This window comes from Corvus brachyrhynchos, unplaced genomic scaffold (assembly GCF_000691975.1).
Source record: "Corvus brachyrhynchos isolate BGI_N302 unplaced genomic scaffold, ASM69197v1 scaffold23, whole genome shotgun sequence".
NCBI lineage: Eukaryota > Metazoa > Chordata > Aves > Passeriformes > Corvidae > Corvus > Corvus brachyrhynchos.
The window spans coordinates 10,807,620-10,833,871 of NW_008238983.1; the positions used below are offsets into that span (position 1 = coordinate 10,807,620).

At 37.2% G+C, this 26,252-nt stretch overlaps 1 protein-coding gene across 3 annotated transcripts in view; it reads left to right on the forward strand.

The window, feature by feature from the left end:
• Window positions 1-26,252, forward strand: part of SEMA5A (semaphorin 5A) — a 298,126-nt gene that overhangs the window by 189,609 nt on the left and 82,265 nt on the right. For all 3 annotated transcript variants that reach the window (XM_017738722.1, XM_017738723.1, XM_008637204.2), the window contains one exon: window positions 14,859-15,066. In XM_017738722.1, coding sequence (XP_017594211.1) covers window positions 14,859-15,066 — 208 coding nt within the window. The remainder of the gene's footprint in view (window positions 1-14,858; window positions 15,067-26,252) is intronic.

Consider the following 26,252-nt stretch of genomic DNA (forward strand, 5'->3'; position numbering starts at 1 on the left):
TCTCTAGGGCCTTTTGCTTTTATAAAAGCCTTTCTTTTAAGGTGGACATGCATAAGAGTGACTCAATAAATGCATGCCAACCAAAGAAGAAAGTGGAATAGTTAAATCACAGGAAGAAAGAAAAGTTTGAACCTTATATTAAACTCAGCTTCGACCTTAAAAACCCCAAAACTGGATCACAAGTATTTTTCCATGATATGTACAATATTTAGTGTGAGCTGTCAGGAAAGCAGTCATTAAATGGGATATTCTACTGAACTCCTGGTTTTGTTGATGTTTATGAGCTTCTTCATTCTGCATCATTTTTCCTGGTAAACCTCAATAAATCCAGATATTTATAACTAAGCATATACAAGCAGTGTCACTAGTAATCACTGGGGTTTTTTTCCTTGTGCTTACCTAGATCTGGTCATAGGCCATGTCAAATCTTAACAAGCTAAAGAATTTCTCAATAAAGATATGCCTTATTCACTTTGTTCTGTGTCTTTTAAGTCATCAAAATGTGAAGATCCTTTATTCCAGATATTGTGGTCTTTGTGTGAAGAGTCCTGTAACCTGCAGGTTATATCATAAAAGGTAGATTAGGTTCCATGCATTTTACTGTAATCAAGTCTCTGGGTAAGACTCATAGTATTTGCAGCAAAGAGTTACTTGTTTACAGATTAATTATTCTAATTTTTAGGGGTTTTTTATTTTTCTTTCTTATCTCATAAATCTTGGAAATTTGGTCCTATGGCCACACACCTTTAGGAGGAATAGCCATGACTGCAACACAGTAGATCACTTACCCAGGAAATAAAAGATTTTAAACTAATAAGATCTGTGAGACTTTCTGGTTATTGCCAGATATCCTAGACCATTATATAAAGAATGTAATGTAATGTAATGTAATGTAGTATAATTGTATGTATTGTATGCCATGGCTATGTACTATGGCTATGGCTGCTCTAATGTAGTAGTGAGGGTGATGAGATGAACAGCTTCTAGTGAGAGGTTTTGAGATTTATTTCTCTAATCCCAACTTTGTTTCTGTTTCCTGTTAATTTAATTTCTTATTTACTTTACTTTGATTAGAAAACAAAAATCAGCATCATTCTTTCCTTCTCTATTTCTCAGCAAAAGCTGAGTTTTATGCTGAAATTGCTGCTGAGGTTCCATATGAATATATGTACTGGATTTGACACATCCTGGGACTGAGGCACAGGGGCACACGCTATGCAAACTACAAATGAGTTTGAGTAGAGGATAGTTCCTGAAACTTTCTCTTCAGTCAAGTTGGTGAGGCTTCTGGATCTGTACAGTAGTTAGTTGTCTTTCTGATGCTTCCAATGAAAATAACCACATACGACTCAGTTAAGAGATCAGGCAAGGTTTGTTGTGGGTTATTATCTGAGAAACAGTCTTCTTCACTTGTACATCTAAATGCTTCTTTGATCTGGGCACTGAAAAATTTATTCAGTGGGAAAGCACTATCATATTCATAGCATGTGTTGGGTCGTACAAGGTATTTGTTGTTTTGGTGGAACGAAGGAAGGCAATAAAAAAATAATAGGAGCTGTAAGCACTCCCTGTCCAGTCAGATCCAATCAGAGTTAATGCCTCTCAACTTTGGAAGACTGGCGGAGATCCAAGGCTTGTACTGGATAGTAATTTTTTCCTTCATGCACAGTGTGGCATTCTTCACTGCTGCTCTGTGTCAGATGGCAAGCCTTAAATCACACAAACCACTTCATCTCACGATTAATATCTATGTTTATTACCTACTCTACTACTTTAGTTAGAGGTTACCCAGCTCTTCAGACGTGCTCATCTCCACTATCTGGGAAGTCCAGTCCTAGATACTGATTAAGCATTTTAGAAGATCTCTTCAAAATCAGAGTTTTCTGTTCATGAGAAGTTTATGGGAAATTAATATAGACTTCTTTGTTTGTTTCATAGTCAGTTGTAGACACCAGTCCAGAGTAACAACCTTATGGTTTTATTTCTTTCTCTTTTCAGAATCCAGGATATTGAAATTGCGTGTCTCTTGACAAATGGAATCTTTCCCATTTAGAACCATAAGAATTCTTGTATCATCTTTGCCTCAGGGCTTCAGGTTTTGTGTGTGTATGTGTCATTTTTAGTACAGTAAAAGCTGGATTTTGCCAGAAAAAAGGGACTGTAATTTCAATATATTGCCAAATGGGCATTCTCTGGGATAGGTGTTATTCACATGTAGCTCTTGATTTTGGATCTGTTTAGTTGCTATCTAATTGTACTTATGGAGTAAAATTTTGGGAACAAAACCATGTGGTCAGTCACAGTCTTCTCAGCTAGCTATATCTGAACTGCTGCCTAGGTTGTCCTAGTTTATGTCTGGAAGTACAAACTAAGTAACTCATCATCTAGTGCGTACAACCTTAAGTACAGCCCTAAGCAGTCCTTATATAATTGTTTCTTCTGATAGTGTTGGTTTAAAAGTAGGATTCATATCCTATAGACCAAAACATCCGAGACTTCTGAAGACATCTGATGGGAATCTTGGTACTGATAGTCTCATAGCGCATGCTCACAGGTCAGTGTGGATATTGGCAGCATCTGTTTGATTCAAATGTAGTAATAAAAGTATGATCAACACTAATATATGTACAGTTTGTTTTGTTTGTAGGCTTGGTGCCCCAAAATGGTCTTGGTAATCTATATAATGTTGAATCTGACATTGTTGAAGTCCATTCCTTTCCAAGCTGGAAGAATGTATCTTTTTATATGCCAAATTATTTTAGTGTCATGCAGGACAAAAAAAAATGTTTTACTGGCCTTCTTTGAGCATGCTGATATAATTTTTCATGGTCACTGTATTTATTTTTATTACTGAGTACGTTTGTAGACAGAACTTGGGTAATTTAAATAAGAATTCAGAATGAGAATATTGTTTGGTAAAATCAAGAAATGTTTGCTCGACACTGTTACAAATCATGCCTTGATCTGCATGGCCTGCTTGACATTTCCTGACACCTCCCCAAGGAAGAAAAAGAGTGTGAGGTGCTAGAGCCAAGTTTGAAATTCTTGTCCATCATCTCTTTGCCAAGTCCTGAGAAACAGCTCTCTTTTCCCCAACTCATTAAAGCCTCATCTAAAGATTTTATGCTGTAGTTTTAACCATATCCTCTCTGCTTAAATAGCATTTCTTAAACCAATGGTAGTAACTAAAGTATTGTTATTCACATTTTTATATAACTTCCTGAAGGGGTTAGAAATGGTGATACCTCGTATAGGGACATGATCAAGTAGCTGTGCACTGAGAAAATTGGATACATTTCTCAGGGATTATTCTCAGCAATAAACACAGCAACTCAACATAGAAGGGTCAGTCTGTTAAAGATGTCATCTGGATGGCAGCAACATTCGTGGGTGTGTGTAGAACTGAGCTTTAATGCCTCATAATTTCAGAGTTCAAAGCCATTTCTTGCACCTCCATGTTGAATGGTTGATCCAGAAGAGAAGGGGCTGCTGTGAATGGGGATGAGCCCTCCCAAATCCACTTGCTGGCACTGTTTTGATGTGCATGCAGAGCACACAGTTCATGTGGCCATGCAGCTATCAAACCAAGGAGGTAGAGAATTCATCTAGAGAGGTGATGCCTTGTTCCCTGCTCCAAGGATTATTAAAATATTGCCCAATGACTTTTTAATTTAGCAATAAGTTCCTGAAAATTCCCTAAGGACATGCAGGGCATAAAAAAAACATTAATGATTTTTCTTGACTGCAGCTGAGACTTTTCTGTCTTTGGTCCAAATTTCTCCTAAATAGTGAGGGCGAATAAAGTAACTGCCTGTCACTGGTTTTGAATTTGTCATGGAATCAAGTCAGTGGGCAAGCAAGCAGCATAACAAAAGAAGTTTTAAATCTTCAGTAGGGAAATGTACCTGTTAAAGTATTTATGATTGGATATTGTTATAGTTACATGAAACAGTTTTACAAAAAGTGAAGTTTCAAGATTGAATTTTTTTCACTTTAGGTGGTATTACTATTCTGAATACCAGTTTCACGCATGAAATCTAGAGAAAAAAAGTTGGTAATTGAATCCAGATTTCACAAGTGTCCAAATTGTTTCATAACAAAAGTTCCTTTATTAATTGCTATTCTTTATTTATTCTCTATTAAAACTTTTATCATTGGAAAATAATTATATGAGATTTCAAATTAAACATAGATAAAAGATACCCCTTCATAAAGTCTTAAAGTAGATAATGCTTTGTCTGAACAGGTGAAAGGAATGTATCACAGAATGAAATGTTAATAAATGTTTTCTAATCAACTATAGTCTGTTAAAAAACTGTAGCTGCTATATCATTTGCTTATAGGTATTCTACAGACACGTTACTTCTAAGTGGAGTACATGAACTGTTATGGATAGATTAATTTTCAACTTAGACGAAATGTTATGAATTTCTATCTCAGCTGCAAGTCACATCTGTGGCAAGCTGAAAAATCTTCTATAAGATTGGAAATAGAAGTAGTAGATAAAGGTAGGCCAGTGAGCATGATTCATTAAAAATACATACATTTTGGAATTGTTGGAATTTTATTTATTTATGTGTTTATTTATTGGTCAGGCAAGAAAAAACAGCTGGTTTAGATCTAGGAAGGGTACAACTTTTCCACTAGAGTATATAAGCATCGGTCTAATATGCTGAGATAGTTTCATTTTCTTTGTGAAAGAAACAGACATAAATGATGTGGTGGCTGAGACATGTAATTCAGCATGTACTTGTTATTTAGTGTAGGTTTTTGCTTGATCTTCTGGAAAAGACCAAAAGCAGAGAGAAGATATTTCAGTTTGAGGAGTTAGCAGCTTCAACTTTATAGAAATAGTCTTTCAAAAAATGGCATACTGCTTTGGTTTAGCTGCCAGTTGCTTTGCATCTTAGTCTCAAGTAGATCTGAATTTCCCTTTAGAGCTTGAATTCTCTATTTGAATAATTTTTGAATGAGCCTGACTGGAGCTGGATTTAAATTCCTATTTGAGACGCAAAATGGCTGCTGAGGGATGGTACACAAATTGCCCTATTTCCTAAACTTAAATACCTTTTTGATTCATAGGAAATCCTACTAGTGGAAATATATAATAAAGTGTTGTACTTTATGGAGGAGTGAATATTTTCTGTACTAAATGCAGGTATTTAACTCTTTGTATGGTAGCTACTGGAAGAAAGCTTTGCTAATTCAACTGCAAACTGACTATATGCTTGATGCTTTTGAGACATTTTAACACGTAGGAGTTAAATCTACAGGGGACTGAAGTGTTCTAAAGAATGTTGTATGTTTACAAAGTTTTCCTCTGCAAAACAGTAGAGAGAGGATTGAGATGGTGATTCTCCCGATTTCCATTGATAGATACATCCCAAAATTGTTTTATCTTAAAATGGAAGCAATTTTTAAAAAATTCTATTTTATTCTTTTTTAGAGAGGGAATTTGTTCTGTAATCCTTATTGGGCTACATATGTCATGAATTCGTATGTTCTTTTTGTCCTCCCAGACACATGGCTTTGAAGAAAGGTCTTTGTTTTTTAATAACTAGTATCTAGATCAACACTTTTTTATTCAAAAGGTTAAGTCAATAGTTCTAATTTCTGTGTAGAAAGGATAGCTCATAAATATTCCCTTAAAAAAAAAAAAAAAAAGTATGTAATTTTGACATACTACTATGAGAAAGTCCTCTAGTTGAAGAGGCACAACTGAGTTTCTCTTGGAATAGCCACTAGGGCATTAAGAAGCTTGCTAATAATTTTAGAAGGTATGCAAATAGATTGTGAAAAAAAGTAGAAGTAGTAGATAAAGGTGGGCCAGTGAGGTAAAATTGCTCCTTGCAGATTCTTAATAGCAGATAAATGAGTTAAATTCTCTCCCCTTCATGGAAGTCTGGGGATGTGTAATAGACCATCAGACCTCCTTTGTTGACAAGCATTATTAAAAATGTATCTTATTTCAGTGTTGTTTTAAAATAATTTCCAATACTATAAGGAAGAACATCAATATTTACTTGAAATAGAATAGGAAAGAGGGAATAAGAAGGAGTCAGAGCCAAATATAAAGAACATAAATCTAAAATATTATGTGTACTTGCTTTTTATAAACTGTCTTTCAAAACTGCTGTAGTTGCATCTAAGAATTGAAAAACAAAACCACACCAGATTGCAGAAATACTTGGGGTCTTACCCAGATAAGGATAATTTAATATAGGGTTTTTCTGTGTTTTTCTTCTACTGCTTCCAAAGCTCTCTTCCAAGAAAGAGTCAAACCTTTCCTGTTTCCTAAGTTAAGCAACTATTCTGTGTTTGAAGCTGTTAACACACTAAGGACTGTGTGGTATAACTGTATATAATTTAAAATTAGCTTTTAATAAATATATTAAATTATGCATGTACCTTTTTAACACTTCCTTTTTTTTTTTCCTTTCTAATTGCCAAGACACCAGACAACTGAATGTCCCATTTTAAGATTGCTATGTATTACATATAGTTTCACAAAAAGCAGAAAACTATTTCATTAGTAGTTGAAGTTGCTTTTTCTTAAATTTAGAGTCTTAACTTCCCTGGTAATTTTTGTTAACTTCTCTGTCTGATAACACACCAGCAGAGGAGCAATGACCATGGACTTTCCTAAAAGCTTTTAAGATGTAAAATTCAATGCTGTTATATGGCCAAATATCCTTAGACTATTATTACTCTCTAGCAATAGCAGCACTACATAAACAATCTCTGAAATGCAAAGCCCTTTGATACTGAGCATGGGGAAAAAATGATTTGCTTCAAATTCTGGAATAATGAAAAAATGACACACCCTATTTTTCTTTTTGTAACATACCTAGAACAGACATGTTTTTATACCTGTTTTTTACTTCACATGGGGTCAAAAATCCCAAGACCAAACATATTCATGATTTTGTACTAAGGTCTCACGTGAACAAGCTGCAAGTTTTTTCAAGCCCCAAAATGTAGCTTTTTTTTTTTTTTTTTTTGACTAACTTTAGTTAATTTAATTTACTGAAATTTCATTAGATGCCAGTGGGCAATGATTTATGACTTTTCCACTTGCATACTTCTTTTTTCCTCCAAGTATCCTGCAATAGGGTGAGGAAAACTAAGAGACCTGAATAAGGGAAAGCTTAAGCTTTTCTGTTTCCTGCAAGTGATGGCACAGGAGTAACCAGCGTTTCATTTAGCCCTTTTTTGGTGTTTAAAAATAAATCTCCATATCAACAGGACAGATAAATTTGAAACATTTCTCAGAGAAATGCAACAAAATTCTTTTTTCTATTTCCAGCTGCAGTATTTCATAGAAGGTTTTGTTGTACAGTTACATAATTACCTTTTTGATTTAACAAATGTGCTTTATATCTCTATTTCTCTTATTATCCACCCTTGCCTTGTTATCATCACAATGATAATGACCTGTAATTGTGAGGCAGTCACAATGGTTTATTGTTTAAATCCTTCCTAAGCTTTCTTGAACATTTCTTTCTCTGCTAAGCCCACAAAACAGAACATTCAGATTTTTAACCTCCATTTTTGCCTGATACTTGTAGAAAAATCACATCTATGTATTTTATTACACCATGAAAATATATTAAAAGTAGAGCAAAAGAACAAGTTAACTATCACACTGATCAGGTTGTTCAAAGACCGATTTAGTTTCAAATGGAGAGACAAACATGTAAAACAGCTCTGAAAATAAAAAGATAAATTAAAAAAAAAATTGAAATTTATATCTTGATGAAGCATCACAATTCCATATTCATTTTGAAGTTCTTTCTTTTCCCTAAAAAATTAATGAATATACATCTAAAATTATAAAAATATTTAAGTTGTAAATTATTGTGGGAATTTAAAAATTAAATTATATTATTTTTATTTTCTGTGTCATTGTACAAGGACTATGCTTACCCATAGTATATTTTTCATTTTTAAAGAAGAAGGGTAGAAGCCCAGTCTTTCACTTGTCCCTTGGGCTGGAGCACGATTAAAAATGTATTCTTGTATTTCAAGTATAACTATGTATCTCAGAAACCTTAAGGTAAAAGATAAATTAAGTTACAGAGCATGGTTATATTATCTTATCTTCTAAATGTGCCATTGCTTTAAATTAAACTGTACCCCACCCCCATGTGGGAAAAGAGATAATAGCCAGAGCATTAATTATCCATATTCTACTGATGATTTAACTAATTTTAAAGTTATTCTTAGAAAGGGCGGAGAAGAGTAGGATTTAAATCCCATGTATTCTGTGTACCATATGTATCTTTTTTGATGTTAGACAGATTGCTAAATCATAAATCCTGGGCTTCCCCTTTTTAGGCTGAACCAGCTGCTGCATTAGTTGTTCCTGCATCTTTTTTTTCTGTGCCGAGCGCACTAAAGCCCTTATGCAACCTAATACTTTCTGTTTGTTGGAATCATTTTCTGCTGTTAGCCAAATGCACATTCTGCTTCGTGGTAGGGCTTTTTCCCCTTCCTGTGGTGGAGGAAAGCAAATATTGATGATACATTATTTTCACAGTGGCTGAATGGTTATCAATCACCTTGCTCATTCTTTGATTTTTTACTATTACACATTCTGTTAATCAATTTTATATTTGGTGTTTCAATTTTTTATTCTGAGAGAACTCTGCCTTGAAGATGACCCTAATGCCCTATTTTTTTTTTTTTGTTTCTATGGTGTTTAATATAATTTTTATGTGATTAATATAAACACTGTTTATATGCACATATGGATATTATTTACAAGATATTTAACATTATCAGATTTTTTTTTCCTTTAGTTTCAATAGTCTTAAAGCTCTCTGAATGCTTTTATTTTCCAGTGGGAAAAATAATTTGTATACAACAAATAAGATGCAAAACCAGTGTATAATGGATAAAATTAAAGTAGTTATTGAATATAATTTTCCAAAGTCTATTTCAAATTAGATTTCTTGAAAATATACATAATTCATATTTGTTTCAGCTACACTTTAAAATCTGTTCTCTTGAGTCTCCATCTCCCTGATTATTGTGCTGTCAGATTGTTAAGTGTATCAGTGAGTCTGTTTTCACATTATCACATGCAGAGTAGAGTATTCCTTGCATAGGTGGTATCTTTTTCAAGTTTAGTTACATGCATCTCCTGCAGTTCTGAATGTTGCTTTAGCATCTGTGTATTGTGTTGACTGCCCCTTTCCTCTGCATTGACCACATCCTTCAATCTGCTTAAGACATCTTACTATTCTGAAGAATGTTTTGGAATAACAGGCCCACATTTACATAGTTTATAATTTATAATAGATTTTGCTGTTTCTTTATTTTTTTCTTGCTATATGTGAGGAGATTTTCAGATCTGTAAAGGCACCTTGTTGTGCTCAGAAAGTGCAGGAATATTTTTAAAGTCTTAAATATAGGCATAGGGCTGGCCTGAAGAGATATTTTGAGGCTATTATAAGTTTCTTTTGCTTGCAACTCATCTAGTTTAGAACACAGCAATGATTTTTTAGCAACATTAATGAAAGACAATACTGTAGGCTTCTCTTCTGAAAACCATTGGTTTGGATTCTGTCTCCTGGTGCTGGTTCAGTTGCTTTCTGGAGACCAACCCACTCTCCAAGGTGCTATGGCAAGAGTTAAGATTGAAAGTGTTTCCCTCTCAAAAAGGGATGGGTAGAGATTTTTTCCCTTCTTTCAAAGAAGAGAAATGCACTTACTTCTACACTGCCTTGGGATGATTTGTTAAAGATGTGTTTGCATGAAGAAGGCAGCAATATTTTGTAAACATAACGGCTCATGTAAATATTTATTCTCCTCTATAGCAAGAATTGCTAAAGATTCCTTGAGTGGTTTTCTTTCTGTCAGGAAATTACAGGTTTATTAGTTTGTTGCATCTGCTGTTTGTTTTGTATGTGCATTTTCTGTTTTGCTTTGCAGGTGTCACCAAAAATGTAATGATTTTAGCTGCACTCTTGCAGTATTTTCCACTGCTGGCTATGATTTATACCACTTACATCTTAAACTTTATTTTTCACCTTTTGAAATCATCCTTTTATTTTGTCCCATTAAAATTTTGTTCATTACAGACTTAGTTGCCTCCAAGCATGTTCTCTAAAACTCCATCTCAGGTTCTCCATGCAGTTCTTCATAGTCTCCTACACATTACACAGCAATATTTTAACAAGAATGTTTCTCTTCTTTCACAGTGATTAGATTTCTAGTGTTCAGTTGTGGGTTTTGCAAGTCTCTGAAAGTATTGCAGTACAAGCTAACAGAGCACATTATTTACTCATTCTGGCCAATGTCATTATCTTTTACTAGTCCTGTATATAGTTGGCCATCCTTAAATAAAGGCTGTCAGGTGTCTGGATCTATCCCAGTGTGTCTTGCTTATGGTCAGGATGCAAAGATGCCATTTATTTGAATTCTTAATTGGCTGTTAGGCTCAGGCTTGACATTTGTGATGAAACTGGAGCTTTCCTTGTGTCCGTGGCAATAGTTACATCCATTAAGATGCTCCGTGCTTACTGTCCTTCTTAGCTGTTTCTTGGCAGAAGTGGACAGTTAGTTTGATTACATAATTAAATACTCACTTGAAAGACTGTGACAGATCTGAAAACCTCCATGCCCTAGAGCCATGTTCCAGACTTCTTTCTTTCTCTACTTTTCCCCCTAGTTTGCTTTACAACTGTGGTGTGAAAATGGCCAGACAGACAACACTTTTGAGGATGGGACTTCTACGAGTTCTTTAGGAAATCTGCAGTCTTTGCTGGAGGCTGTGCATAAGGTTGCACACATTGTAGTAGGATTGGAAACATTGGAGCAAAACACCTGGCATTTGAAAGCACTGGAATCACTGGCTGTGCTTTTCTGCTGTAAGGAAGCCTGATACAGCCACGTTGCACACTAGTGTAGTTTAAGAATGTGGATATCTACACACCCTTGCTACGTACCGTAGGCTGGTGAATATAGCCACCAATTCAATCTGTGCCTGTCCCAAAGTTGTAGAGTAAAACCAGATCCTCACCCTAGTCTGGTCTCCCAGGTGGTGCTTGCAAAATCACTCATAGACAGTAGGAATTTAGGGCAGACAAGATAGGGTCTAGAAGTCAGAAGTAGGGGAGTTTTTTGAGGCAGAAGTAGATCTCAGGTAACATTCTATTCCTTTTTGTTGAGTTTGCATATGACCCACATTGCTCCTGAGAAGAACAGTGTTTCTTCCTGATAATCTGTGGGATCTCAGGCACTGCTTCTTCACTTGAAGCTCCGTCAATTGTGACTTTCAACATTTCTGAGTGCTGATCCTCTTAGACAACAAATGAAAAAGGAATGGCTTGGGAGATGTTGAAAGAGAGCAAAAGGAAATATGAGAAATGGAGAATGTATGCCAAGATAAGAAGGAAGAACAAGAGCAATGACAGATATCTTGGGGAAGGCATTAGTGCTGCAGTTCTCAAAGTGAGAATATTTTATTTCTTTCTGGGGTGGTATGCAGCTGTAACCATGATCTCCAGGTCATAGACTTGAATATAAAGAAATGTAAGTTTGTGCTCTATAATAAACGAGCCACAAGAAACACAAAGTGTTTTATCATATTCTCCTGTCCAAAGCTCTACTTCTAAACTGAATGTGTAAGGAGGCATAGGGGAGGGAGGCCTGCAGTCATGTTTTTTTTCTTCTCTTGGGGAAGGTGACAGCAAATGATTCAGTCTGTAGATGCTAGACCCAGCACAGTGGTAGGAAGAAATATTAGTCTGTAGAAGAAGCATGTGCTGAATGCGTACCTGATTTTTGTCTCTTGCAGGAAAACTGTGACAAGCCAAATACAATGCATTGTGAATCATACTGAATCCTTTGTTTGCCAGTTAAGCAAGTGATACAGAGTTGCACTGACTGATCTATAAAGCAATACCAATTAATTTACATCTCTAAAATGATCTTACTGTTTCTTCTTGGTACATTTTTCCAGCTTCTCTGCTCAAAAGAAAATCATTCATCTTTCACTCAGTAATTAGCGCAGTGTCATGGTTTAAGCCCAGCCAGCATCCAAGTACCACACAGCCCCTCACTCACTCCCCCACCAGCTGGGTCAAGGAGAGAATCAGAAGAAAACATGTGGGTTGAGATAAAGACAGTTTAATAGCAAAAGCAAAAGCCACACATCACAGGCAAAGCAAAACAAGGAATTAATTCACTCCTTCCCATGGGCAGGCAGCTGTTCAGCCATCTCCAGGAGAGCAGGGTCCCATCACACATAATGGTGACTTGGGAAGAGAAACACCATCACTCTAAATGTCCCCCCCACTTTTTCCTTCTTCCCCCACTTTATATCTGAGCATGATGTCACACGGTCTGGAATATCCCTTTGGTCATTTTGGGTCACTTGTCTCAGCTGTATCTCCTCCCAGCCTCCCACGCACCCCCAACTTCCTCCCCAGCATGGCAGTGCAAAAAGCAGAAAGGCCTTGGCTCTGTGTAAGCCCTGCTCAGCAACAACAAAAACATCTCTATATTATCAGCCCTGTGCTCAGCACAAACCCAAGACACAGCCCCATACCAGCCAATGTGAAGACAATTAATTCTACCTCAGCCAAAACAAGCACATACAGGCACTGAAATTTTGGGACATGTCTCAGACCATATTTTGACCATGAAACTTACTGTAATTATAGTCAGGATTTTGCATCCAGTAGTCATCAATGGAAACACTGCTTGTTACGCTTTTCAGCTGAGCTGGTTATTGCTTAATTGTGGGGCAAAACTGACTGTTGGCAACAATTTAATTAGTTTTTGAATATAAGGTTGCTTTAGGTTGTTTGGAAAAAAAAGGGATCATCAAATAAGATATTTTAATATCAAAAAGGTTAATAAAAATTAAAATTATAATTTAATGAGGGATTTTTTTCCTAAAGAATGGTCAAGCATGTTTATATCAAGAAAGGAGAAAAATGTAAACAGGTGTATGAAGTGATTGTACTAAAACTTGAGAGGCTAGGTAGAAAATTTTAACATGCATACATGATTTGATATGATCAAAATCTTTTTATGGACTAAGGGGAATCCATTTTATACATTGAGCTAATAATTTATGGTTTATCTAATTAGTTTTGACTGTTTAATGGAATTATATAATATTATGGAATATTATATCTTACACATAAACTTCCTATTAACCTCCCCTGCTGCTTGGTGTATTCTCTCCTTTCCAGTACTTCCCCAGGTCTTAGAATTGAATATTCAGTCTTTCTCAAGACTCAGATTTTCTCAAGAAAAGATTTTAACATTAATTGTTGTCTTGGTTCTCCATCTTCTCTTTAGTTTTGGAGTCTACTTGAGACTACTTTTTTTGTATTTTCTTAAGGTTGCTTACTTGCTGTTTCTCACCACTTCTCAAGCAAAGTTTGGGAATGGCATGTTGCCCTCAGCCCAGTTACCCCGGAGGGTACAGTGACAGTGCAGGGGTGCCAGTCCCTAGCCTCAGGTGCTCCCAGGGTGGAGCCAGTGTAGGGGGGGCAGACACATGGCCCCCCAGCATTTTCTGCCAAGCTCCATCTTCTCTTTAGTTTTGGAGTCTACTTGAGACTACTTTTTTTGTATTTTCTTAAGGTTGCTTACTTGCTGTTTCTCACCACTTCTCAAGCAAAGTTTGGGAATGGCATGTTGCCCTCAGCCCAGTTACCCCGGAGGGTACAGTGACAGTGCAGGGGTGCCAGTCCCTAGCCTCAGGTGCTCCCAGGGTGGAGCCAGTGTAGGGGGCGCAGACACATGGCCACCAGGCATTTGCTGCCAAGGATAAAACCAGCACTAGCCAAGACAGGGCCAGACACGTCCTGAGAGACTGCACAGCCAGCTCTGAGCCAAACCTCTGGCCCTGTGCTAGTCATGGCAAACCCACTGTTTTCCAGACTGCAGAACAGGCCTTCCCAAACATTGCTCTTGCCATTTTTACCCACTCAAAAGGGAAGTCTTTCAAGACTTCATGAGAAAGAGCTTATCTCTGTGTGTGTTTGCAATGTTGGATCCTTAGTACTGCTGCCACATAAAAGATTGCATAATGCTGCGGCTCCCTAAAATATTTATCAGTGTGAGAATGTGGTCCTTTGTGTTCAGAACAAATGTACTTTGATATTTTTAAATTATTTAAAAACTTTGCAGGAGTGAATCATAAATCTTATCATATATTCTGACACTGGTTTTCAGTGTGTAACTGTCTTTCCTGAGAAATCACATTAAGAATAGAAGTGAAGAGTGAATGCTAAAAGCTATGGTTTTTCAGAGGTCAAAATTGAGAGAAGAAAAAGGGATGTAGCCTCATTCTTTGCTATATTCACCTAGACTCAATTAAGACCTGCATATAAGCATATATGTGTGCTTTATTAAATGAATGTGATACATCTCTAACCCCCATAATTTTTAACACAAAGAATATTAAAACAAACTGGGAAAATTATGGACTTTATTGCTTTTTAAATTGCTCTAAATATAGTAAAGTGTAGTACAATCTGGTAGACTGAAACCAGTAACCCTTGGCATGAATGTGCATTTATAAAGCCAGACTTTGAAACCTTGTTTTCTTGTGACTACTGCTGTGAAGGCCGTTCTGCACTAATAACTTTTTAGGTTTTTTTTTTTTTTTTTTTAATGTATTGCATCGCATGAAAACAGAATTTAAAGTTTTATAAGTTCGTGTCACTGTACTATAATCAATTTAGGAAACTTCAGTCAAAATAATCCCACGTTCTGAGGCTTCATTGAAAACATCCAGCACAGCACAAAAATTTTTTTCACTGAATGACACCAAGCAGGTAGAATTGCTAGTGTGATTTTTTTAGTAACTCATTTTCCTCTTGCCTTTTCAGACTATGGCACTATTAAGAAAGTACTTGCCCCAATGAACCAGACTTCAAGCAGCTGCCTGCTTGAGGAAATTGAACTCCTGCCGAAAAGTCAGCGAGAGCCCATCAGGAGCCTTCAGATCCTGCACAGCCAGAGTGTCCTTTTTGTGGGCCTTCAGGAACATGTGATTAAGGTCCCCCTGAAGAGATGTCTCTTTTACAAAACATACAGGTATGAAGAATCAGCTATCTTTATTTGACTGGAGAGAAATATATGCAGGGGGTTGCAGAAAAATGGGAAGGATAAATGACTACAAGAAGAAATCCAAATTAATTGTCTCTCTCGGCAATGACTTCCTGTCTACAGTGTTTATCAGTAGTGTCTGACCACTTGTACTAACTTGTTAGGACTAGGTGAGGCTCTCAAAGAATTATATTCACATTGAAGTTTCATTGTGCAGATTCTGAGTTGTGAAGTGAAACAGTAAGAAATGTTTTATATAGAAAACAGTTATCTGGTAAAGTGCAATATAGCTGCTGGTTTAATATGTTTAAAGCTTGTGACTTGGACAAATTGAAGGGGTTTTTTTTGGTTTTTTTTTTTTAAATCTGTATTGTAACTGAATAAACAATGTCTCTGGATTCAGAAAAAAAAGTGGGTTGGATGAACTGAGAATTAAAAGTATTTGTAAAAGTGGCTATTTAGAGGCAGTGTTGGATCAGCAAACTGTAATAAATGTAAATATGCTACTAGGTAAAAGGGCTATGCAGCTGACAGATATTCAAAGAGGATAACTTACAAATTATCACTTGGTTCTAGACTGTATTATGATAGTTAAGGAATTTAAAGTTCAGCACACAACTTTTTCAGTAGGCTATCTGAAAATACATCTGGGTTGCAAAACACGCTATTTGAGATTGTTAATTTATTCTCGTTAGTTGTATCTTCCCTTTCATATGTGTGGTCCTGGTAATTCAGTACAATTGTTTTATGTTACATCACATAGACACTGAACCAGCCATGAGGTTTTGAGAACTGTGACAGAGGCATGTGGTTGGTCTTTCAGCTTGTTTTAGCTTCACCTTGTTTAACATATATTCCTTTGAAAAGCTGGCCTGTTAAAGAAGGGTGAAAGGCTTCCACTTGCCTTTCTTGGCTCCTACACTCACAGAGACATTATTTGTGCAGCAGAGATGTTACACCTGCCATAAAAGGCAGCGTGACTATTTGCAGGTAGAGACATTTCTGGCTGTCAGAGGGACCACACAGTTGGTCACAGCAGGGAAGTGACCACAGGACACAGGTGTGGTAAAGCTGTGGCTCAGTGACAGTGGAAGGACATTTCCAAGGGACCTGGCTCACCATGGGGATTGGTACCATGCAAGAAGCCAGTGAAAGGCTACTGGGTTGAGAACAAGACTGAAGGAAAAGTTGTGCCCTAGAAAACAAGCAGACCAGGGGAGGGAAGAATTCTACTTTTTACAATTCTTTACCAGCCCTTTTGTTGTTTATGCTGTCCTATGTAGCATATTTTTGGCATTTTCTTTTGAAAGAGAAGAACACTTGAAGCCCCATTGGAAGTCCTGCCAAGCTTACTTTAGGGAAAAGTTGTATATGGGCAAGTCTCTGCTTCAAGCTTTTTGTTGGTTTCGTGGCCTACATAGGACCAAGTTTCAATTTCCTTGGAAGTTTCATCTTTCCTTGGTTCAGTGAGTTGAAAAAGGATGTGTGCTGGTGTAAATACACCAGCCTGCAGTCCACTTTGGACATTTCAAGGCTGGAGCCTCATTTTGTTTTCAGTGAGATATGAATGCCCAAGGTCCCTGGTAGCTCTGCTTCTTTCAGGACAATTCCCAAGGAATGGCAATGTTATTCCAGCTTCAGGGCCCAAACATGTTTCTGCCCTCAAAGGCTAGGACTGCTGTTTCAAATCACAGACCCCATGCATGGCTGCAGGCTATTCATTCCTCTCCGTTTAATTGGGCTTTAATTGTCTAACTTTTAAAATGCCTTTTAGAACAAAAGAAAACAAACCAAAAAAATGGTGCCTTTCCCATTTTACTGAGTAGAACGGTAGTTAAATGCCTCAAATACTGCTCAGATGATAATTTATTCCTCTTCCCAGATGTATATGAAGTCTCATCTTCCAGTGGAATGACTTATTTAAAAGGAGATAAAATGATTCCTTGTGGGGTTTTTCAATCATGTCTTTTGTAGTTGTACGACTTCTCTTGTAGTAATTAAATATTCATTGCACCAAAAGACTTGCCATCCTTGCTTTCTTCTTGGTTAAAGAGTTCACCAGCAATTCTAGCTCTGTTTTGTGAAAAAGGATAGGATTTACCGATGTGATCCAGATGAAAAAAGGAATTTCCTTGTCATCTATCATTAGGGACTCAGGTTATTTGGAGAATGCAGATGTAATCTTTCTCTCACCTATAATTAACTTTTGGTTTGACTAGTTTTTTCCTGGCTTATGGTGGATCTTTTTTTTTTTTTTTTTGCATGTGGATAGAGTATGAGGACATTTCTTGGGGCTGTACATTTCTCCAGGCATTGAAGCATCTTAAACTTGCTCACTGCATTGCTGGGTGCTTTAATACTCACATTCTTCTGTTACTATTACTAACTATTGTTGCTAACTATTACTTCTATACCATAGCAATGGGTAAACAGAGTGATGGGTAAACCTTACCTAAGGTAATGCCTTGGAACATTGTGGGGGGTTTTTTGGATTATTTTAATTTTATTTATTCACATTTATCATACTTAGGGCTGTATAACTGTGCCAAAGCTATATCCTGAAATTCCATCAATGATAACTAGAGTCTTCACCAGATCAAGGACATGTACTCTTCAGTATCTACTTCACGTAATTATCGAGGAATAGGGCATGCTAGTGTACGATTAACAGCCTTAAAAAAGCCAAAAGGTTGAAGGTGTGCTACCTCACCTGCTCTGTCTTTTTGTGTAAATGGCAGAATGTTCAGTGCCTAGTCTTATCTAATCTCTTTGTTTAGGTTTATTGCTGGGCTTTCAGACAATACAACTTCAGTCCCTCTGTTGAGCAGACTCTTTCACGAGCTAATATCTCAGTGTCCAGATAAATTTCTTGAGATTGTCAGTTTTAATTTTTTTTCATTATTCTTTGTTTCATCTTCCCACAGTAGCCTCTAAAGCATGGTTATTTCTTTTATTTGTAGTTTATTATGTCTCCTTAATAATCACTCCAATATGCTGTGCATATCATAAGTCTGTTCCTCCAGCACTTTCCAGTGGTGGTGGAACCCTGTGACATGCTGCTGCCTCTGACAGACATTCCCTCTGCTTCAGCACACTCACTCTGGTCATGACTCTACTCCCATAAACACTGTTAACAAAGGCCTTTGAAAATACATTTGGGGACTAATTATTTTGAGGTGGTTTTTGGGTTTTTTTTTGTGATTTACGTGCTGTTTGCTGCACTTTATTACTGTGACAGCAGACCTTACCACAGGTAAAACCTGTTGTCACACCCGTAATTTGGGTTGCTCATCGCTTTCCATTGTGCCACAATGTTACCATCATTCATGAGTTGCACGTGCCAGTTATTTTGATTGCCAGTTTCCAAATAATACATGGAGGGGGGCAGGTGGAGCGTATCTCATACAGAATTCTGCCAATGTCAGACTGGTTTTGAACACCCTGTCATAATCATGCTGGTTTCAGGAGTCATCTAGAGAAAAGTCATTTGGGACATGTCACTACTTTGGAGAATCAGTTCTCCCGAAAACACTGCCATCTTCAAGTTGCAGACAGCAGCAGGGCAGTTCACTTCTCCTTGGGAAAAATCCTTAAAGTTTGATCAGGTTATTATCACCTGGGTATTGCAATTCACACGTTTATCAAACTTCTACACAAGTCCGCCAACATTAGTCACTGGAGCTATTTTCACTGTGAATTCTCCATCTCTCTGTACTTCTTCAGAGTTGAGTAGGCCAAGCATGAAGCACAACTGACTTTAATATATCTGCTAATTAACTATAATGTGAGATAAATAGAATAATTATCATGAGAACATAACTATTAAACTGTCTAAAATTTCAGTGTCTGCAGTTTACTTTGAAGGCTCTATGCGTCTGTAATAAGGAATAAGATTTGTAGTACGGGGGTAGAGACTCTGTCCCCTGAAACAAAGAAACTGTCAACTTTCTTTTATTGGCAGCTGTAGCCTTCAAAAGCAACCCCGCATGGCAGTGATTTTTCTGAGGCAAATTTGTCAAAGTTATACTTTGTACTGGAGTTTTCACTGCATTAGTTCTGAAAGGACAATGGAAGGTGACATCAGCCCAATGTTCTTTAAAATCTTAACAAGCAAGGGTCAAGGATTGGTATTTCTGACAGAAGATAGGTTTCACACCCTTGAAAGGCTTGAAAACTAATCTTACTATGATGTTATGTCTAAGTAAATAAATAGTGCCATCTGCCTAAAGCTGTACAAATAGTGACTTCTCTGGCATAAAAAGACCCCCAACTTCTGGAAATTTTTGAGTATTGTTTTTTACAGTATATGCCTAAGATACTACTGGGTCACAAGGTTGTCTTGCTAAGTAATGTTATTATAGCTATTCTGCTGCAACTAACTTTTTTGCTCTTTAAACTTCTTTATTCTTATTTTGGTGTCTCTGTGAGCCATCAGTTAAGCAATCTGTACATACAAAAAAGAAAACTCTATCAGCACAGTAGCTAAAAAGGGTACTGAGTTAACTAACAGAAGAAAACAATATACTTTATTTCATTCCTAGAACTCCAGCAATATTACTGGATTAAGAATTTCAACCACTTTTGCATTCCTTCATTTTGCCTCAGCTGCAGATTTTGCATCCTCAGAAGTACTCTCACATTCAGTAGGAACCTGTCTCTGATAATAAATACTCTATAACATTAAACAGTAAAATAATTATTCCTATATACTGATACTATACAAGTTAATAGCTAGTATGTGGTCTAAACCATGACTAGGTGTCCTGAAGGTGTTGCCAACAAATGGAATTGAAATTGCCATTTGGAAATAATCATTCCAAAGTAGTTATTTTTGGATATTCAGGTGGGTTTCCTGATTTTAAAATATGCAGGCTTTATTCCAGTTTAAATATGAGAAATCCGCTGCTGCATTATAATGTCAGAACCTCATGAGGACTGATCTGAATTAGTGATTCCAGAGTAATATTCCAGAATCAGAGTCCTCATAAATTTCTCAGACTGGGATAAATCATACTCCTGTCTTCAAGACTAAATTACAAGCACATATTGAAAATGGCAGTTCTTTTTTTGGGTATTACATACACTGAAAAATTATCTTCAGTTTAGTTTGCAAGGATGTAAGTAAACCAGATGAACCTGACTACATATTTGCAATTCAGATTTCAGATTTTATTAGTAGGATATTATTTTAAACAAAAAAGGGACCTAAGAAAGAAAAAATTAAAACAGGAGTGTGGTTTTCATAGGTCATGATGTAATTAATTTTGTTGCTTTAAAAAATATCAAAAGATCCAGGAATTCTAAGTTCAGTGCGTTTACTCTTAGTAACTGTAGGTGCTTACAGACAAGTTCAGGAAGTGGGGGTTGGATGAGTTGGCAGTGAGGTGGATTGGGAAATAGCTGAATGCCAGCTCTTGGTGGATTGTGATCAGTATCACAGTCTAGTTGGAGGCCTGCTGATGTCACCTAAAGGTCAATAGTGGGCCCAGTACTGTTTAACTTACTCACCAATGACCTGGCTGAAGGGGCAGATGCCTCCTCAGCGAGTTCCCTGATGACACAAAGCTGGAGGAGAGGCTGATACTCCAGAGGGCTGTGCAGCCCCTCAGGGGGACCCCGACAGGTTGCAGGGATGGGCGGAGAGGAACCTTCTGAAATTCAGCAAAGGCAAGGGCAGGGTCCTCCACCTGGGGAAGAATAACCCTGGGCACCAGCACAGGCTGGGGGCTGACCAGCTGGAAAGCAGCTTTGAGGAGAAGGACCTGGGGGTCCTGGTGGACAAGTTATCCACGAGCCAGCTGTGTGCCCTGGGGGCCAGGGAGGTCAGTTGAATCCTGGGGTGCATTAGGAAGAGCATTGCCAGCAGGTCGAGGGAGCTGATCCTGCCTCTCCGCTCTGGTGAGGCCGTGTCTCGAGTGCTGTGTGCAGTTCTGGGCTCCTCAGGACGAGAGACTTGGAGCTCCTGGAACAGGTCCAGCAGAGGGCAACAAAAATGAGTAGGGACTGGAGCATCTCTTTTATGAGGTGAGACTGAGGGAGTTGGACCTGTTCAGCCTTGAGAGGAGAACACTGAGAGGCGATTTATTAATGTATGTAATCAATGTACATTGTGTATTATCAATGTATATCTGAAGGGACGGCGTTGAGAGGATGGAGTACATGCTCTGAAAGTTGTCCTTCACATTTGATTCATATAGAGTCACTTGGAAGCATCAACATTCAGTGAATTATGTGTTATAAACAACTTTTATACATAAATTTCAGATTCCAGATTTGATGGAAGGGAGCTTGTAGGTTTAAGGCTGGTTTTCTCAGAGATGTTGAAAGATTGAATGGTATCTAAATATATTTTGACTATATTACAAAAATTAAAATAAGAGGAAGCAATGGTAGTTCGCTCAGAGTGTCTGAGATGATTAAAGGATTTGACTTTTCTTACCAGTACAGGTAAGGGTTAAGCAGTATTCTGAATATTTGACATGCATCTTAGTTTGAGCTGCTATGGCTTTTATAAGTTGTGTCCCTACCATTTATGTTCCTCTGCATCATTCATCTGTATCTTTGGATGCCTGTTCTTCATTGCACACACGTATATATGTATATAGCTACAAAACCAGTAGTAATGAAATGATATAGTATGACTGATAGGTACCTTTGTCTGCTATCAGATTCATGTATTCATTCAGAAATGGATAGAACTGTGCATTTGGAACATGAGACAGGCTTATAGCTTCAGTTTTCTGTTCAAATTTGCAGTGATGAATCTGTCTTCTGCAAAATAAGATGGTGACCCTGGTTCAGTTCCTGGTATACAAAGTGTCAAATCACATTTGATGGTAATTGGGACTCTGCAGGCATAGACATTTCAGTGGAAATTATTGAAAGGGTCAGGAGACTGTTCTTCGAAATGCTGTGTATAGGTAAAGACAGAAAAATGTTTCTTGAACAGTCTTAGAAGATGCACCTCTTGCATTTATATATATTGTATGAATAAAATGTTACAGCTCAAGAGGATACCTGATTAGCACTTGTAATGTATATTCATATGGGAATATATTCTCCCCCTCTTTAAAAATCTCTTTGAAATTAATGGTATTATGATACAGCTTTTAAACTGAAGGGGGTTTTTTTTGTACTTTGGAACACACAAAAATTCTTTTTAGTCTAAAACTGTATGGGATATTTAATATATTTTGCTCTGAATGATATTCAGTTCTGCCTTACTTTCTGACTCAATGAATCATCTCAAATATAACCAAAGTAGAACAGTTTTGCTGGCCTACTTGATGATAATTATAAAATAGCTGAAGAAATGACCTGCTTTTACTGACTTGCTTTAGAGTGAGGGGGTTTACTGTTTTGTTAGTAGTCAGTCAGAACTCATGGCTGAGGTGTTGCACCACTGTCAGTAGGCACACTGAACCATCACTGCCAAATGAGTACCTTGCAGGAGACACACTCTGCTACCTATCATTTACGTTCAGTAAAAAATATGAAGTGACAACACAGAGCAAAATTAGAATCAGTCAGGAGAAGCCGAAAGCTGTTGAATGTTTTTGCAGAGAGTGCTGACTCCACAGCGTAAGTAGCATCAAGAGTCTTCGAATTAACCAGTTTAATTTTATTCCTGAATTTCCTTCCTGCACAAAATTGACAGTTTTAGCAGTGCTGGGACAAATCATGTGAAGTCTTAGAGATGTGGGCCGGTGCCTGCTGGGATTAACAGACAAAACATTCATTCTCTGCTGAAATTGAGATGTAAGGTATACTTCTTGAGTATACCTTGTCTCTGTACTAGAGACAAGATGACAAAATGTATTATCCAGCTCTGCTACTTGCGGTGTGACAGTCTGAAAGGGCCCTGTCAAATGAAAGACCTAATACCTACTTTATTTACCTAATTTTTTCAACAGCAGCACCTAAAATGGCTTTAATTTAGACAGAGATTTGGGAGGAAAAGGAGATAAAGATGTGTAGCGGTATCTGATTCTTGACTTTCCTTACTTACATAAAATTGACATAAATTTGACAGCCATGTTGTATAGTTTCTTTTGTTATTTCATGCACACATTGGAGCTGTTCCTCTTACTGCTGTTGCTTGGGAGAGAGATTCATTTAAAAGGAGTTAAAACAGTATGAAATTTTCCAAAGGACACATAATTGCAAGTTAAAAATAGTCCCTTTAAATGTCACATTTCAAATAGAAGTTCTGATATTTTCATACTTATAAGCTTTATTCTATCTGATTTTTTATCTGTTAGCTTCTTTTGTTATCTGTTTCTTTATCTAGGCTTAGTAGATAAAAGCAATTAGCTGCTGTTATTCACACATTAAATCAAAAGAATCATCCCTCGAAGGAAAGAAAATGGTTTTAAAAGGTGGCATAATTAGGCAGTACGGATAAAAACTTACCCTCATATTACCTGACTTCTTTAATTTTAAAGAAATTATATCCACTTTTTAGAGATATTGGTGATCTGAAAAAAATAAATAAGAAAACCCTCTGAGATGTGATGCAGGGGGAAGAACAGAAAAGAATTGTTGTGCCAATACCTGAGAACAGGGCAGCTATTTAAGTCAGGTCCTGCCACATTTCATGAATATGTCTGACATGGTGAACTGAAAGAGGTTGATGATACTGAACTACAGTTTAGTAGTGTGGTTTTGGTTTTTTTTTTTTTTTTTTGCTGTCTGAATATAAGATTTAAAAAATTAAACTTTTTACAATATGAGACTTAGAGGTAATAATGACTGGGACAATGAATTAGCATGTTAGTAAAAAAACCCCAGCAAAACTAGAGTTTCTCATGTGAAGAATATTTCTCTGACAAAATTTCTTGTAGCTTTGTTTGGAATAGTTCATATGCCTAGAGGATTAATTTCTGTATTGTAGTGTAAAGTGAAAAATTATTGAAGAATGGTAATGCCTCTAATTTGTAGTTAAAGTTATCCTCTTGTCATCTGCATGAGGTTAGCTGAGTTAATAACTTCTTAAAATCATAGTTTTCGCTTGCTCAATGGATCTTCTTAACTAAATTCTGAAAAGATTCACCTCATTTTACCTTGCCGTAGAGCACTCCAGACCTGGTCAGCTACTGAAATAACCCCATACAGTGTTCACAGAGTGATCAAACATGCTTTGTCCTAGCAGTAGAACTTTTTTTTTCCCATGAAACTAGGATCTGTTCTGATACCATAAAATTGTAAGGACAGTCAAAATGTGTTTCTAGCACCTTGCTTGAAACTTCTGAGTGACACGTAATGAAAGGTGCAAGCCATTTTGATTTGCTTGAATGGAAGGTAAAATGAGAACAAAAGCAAAAGAGGAAATGGGGTCTAAGAGCAGAGTGGGAGAAGGATCAGCTTACTCCCCCAAAAGAGTGAGTATGGTTCTAAGTGAAGGGATACTGACTTTGAAATATTTTTGTTTTTAATAAAAAGTTTCTAAAGCATAATAACTGCATTATAAGTATGAACACTTTGAAGTTAGAAAAGCGAACACTTCAGCTTTGAGGCGTAAGTTCTCATTTCAATGTTAACACTGCTAACATTGCCAGTTGTGCATTATGTCAGCCTTTAATTTGTTTTTGTACTCTTTTCTCATAAAACACATGCTTTATCAGAGTTACTCGGAAGGAGAATACTGGACATCATGTCTTGCAAGCACTGCAAGACACTTAAAATCTCCCGTAATTTGCATTAATGTTCCTTCTTACTTTATAGATAATTAAATGGAAACATGTTTAGCCTGAGTTACAAAAATGCTAAGTGCTCACAGCTGCCAGAAGCATCAGTGGGAACTCTCTTCTGAACACTGAATTTTCTAAACCAAAAGCTTTATCTTTGGACTGGAATCCTGATTAGGGGTACCCATGGAGTTTTGAATGTTATGCCTCTTACATTGTGCCCATTTTGCAGATGAGAGCTATGCTCCAACATCATACTGGCAATCCACATTGCCAAGTGTAATGTGGAAACGAATTCTGTGAAATTTATAAGGGCTAAGAATCCTCTGTGATGGTATTAGCAAATAGCCTACTAGGGAATTCGTAAGTCTGCATTTGGTCAGGTGTTAACATGGAAGTACATGAGGAATGCCAGAGATAAATGGAATTATCACAAGCAAAACACATTTAGTGAGGACAGAATCACAGAACATTTGAGGCTGGCATGGGTCTTTAATAGTCATCTGCTCCAATCTCTTGCTCAAGCTGGACCTCCCAGAACCAACTGTCCAGAGCCATGTGTGGATGGCTTTTGAATATCTCCAAGGAAGGAGACTCTGGAAGCTCTCTGGGCTATCTGAGCCAGTGCTCAGTCACCCTTACTGTCACAGTGTCTCCTGATGTTGAAACCTCCTGTGTTTCAGTTTGTGCCCACTGTCTCTGGTCCTGTCGCTTGGCACAACTGAAGACCCTGGATCTTTTTCTTTGCATGCTCCATTCAGAGTTTTGTACATATTGATGAGATCCTTTCTGAGCCTTCTCTTCTCTAGGCTAAACAGTTCTCCCAGCTCTCTCAGCCTCTACTCACTGCTTGATCATCTCTGTGGCCCTTCAGTCAACAGAGATGTGATGGGAACAGATAATTAAAGAGAGAAGGATAATGCCCATGGATTTGAGTTGAACAAAAATGATCAGTCTAACATTTTTACAATCTAAACAAAGTGTTTGAATGCATTATTTTTACGTGTAATTTATAGCTATTCTTACAAGTGTTAAACCAATTATATCATGCTTCACTATAATGGGAGTTCCACCTCCTTTCTTATGGATCTTTACCTATGAAGCTGGAGACCTATTGCCTGGACTGTTAATGTTTGACCTTAGCAAGAGAAACCTGCTATCTGTTAGAGAAATGAACTTCTGGTTTTGTGCAGTGGGTCTTTCAGAGTCTGTATGAAACTGGACTACCATCCTTCTCTCTAATCCTTTTCTTTCCCTCCTCATGTGCCACTAAGAGCGAATGATGAGGGCAGCATGTGGTATGTAAGAGGTGTGATGGCAGCCACCAGTGCTGCTTTGAACTTCCAGAGGTTTTATACAGGTGCAGAAAATAGATCAGAAGGTTTTCTAATTATTTTTCAAAGAACAAACATTGTCATCTGATTTCTGAAAAAGATGATACCTATAATTTGAAAACTGACAGAAAAGACTAAGAACTGTAACTCCTGA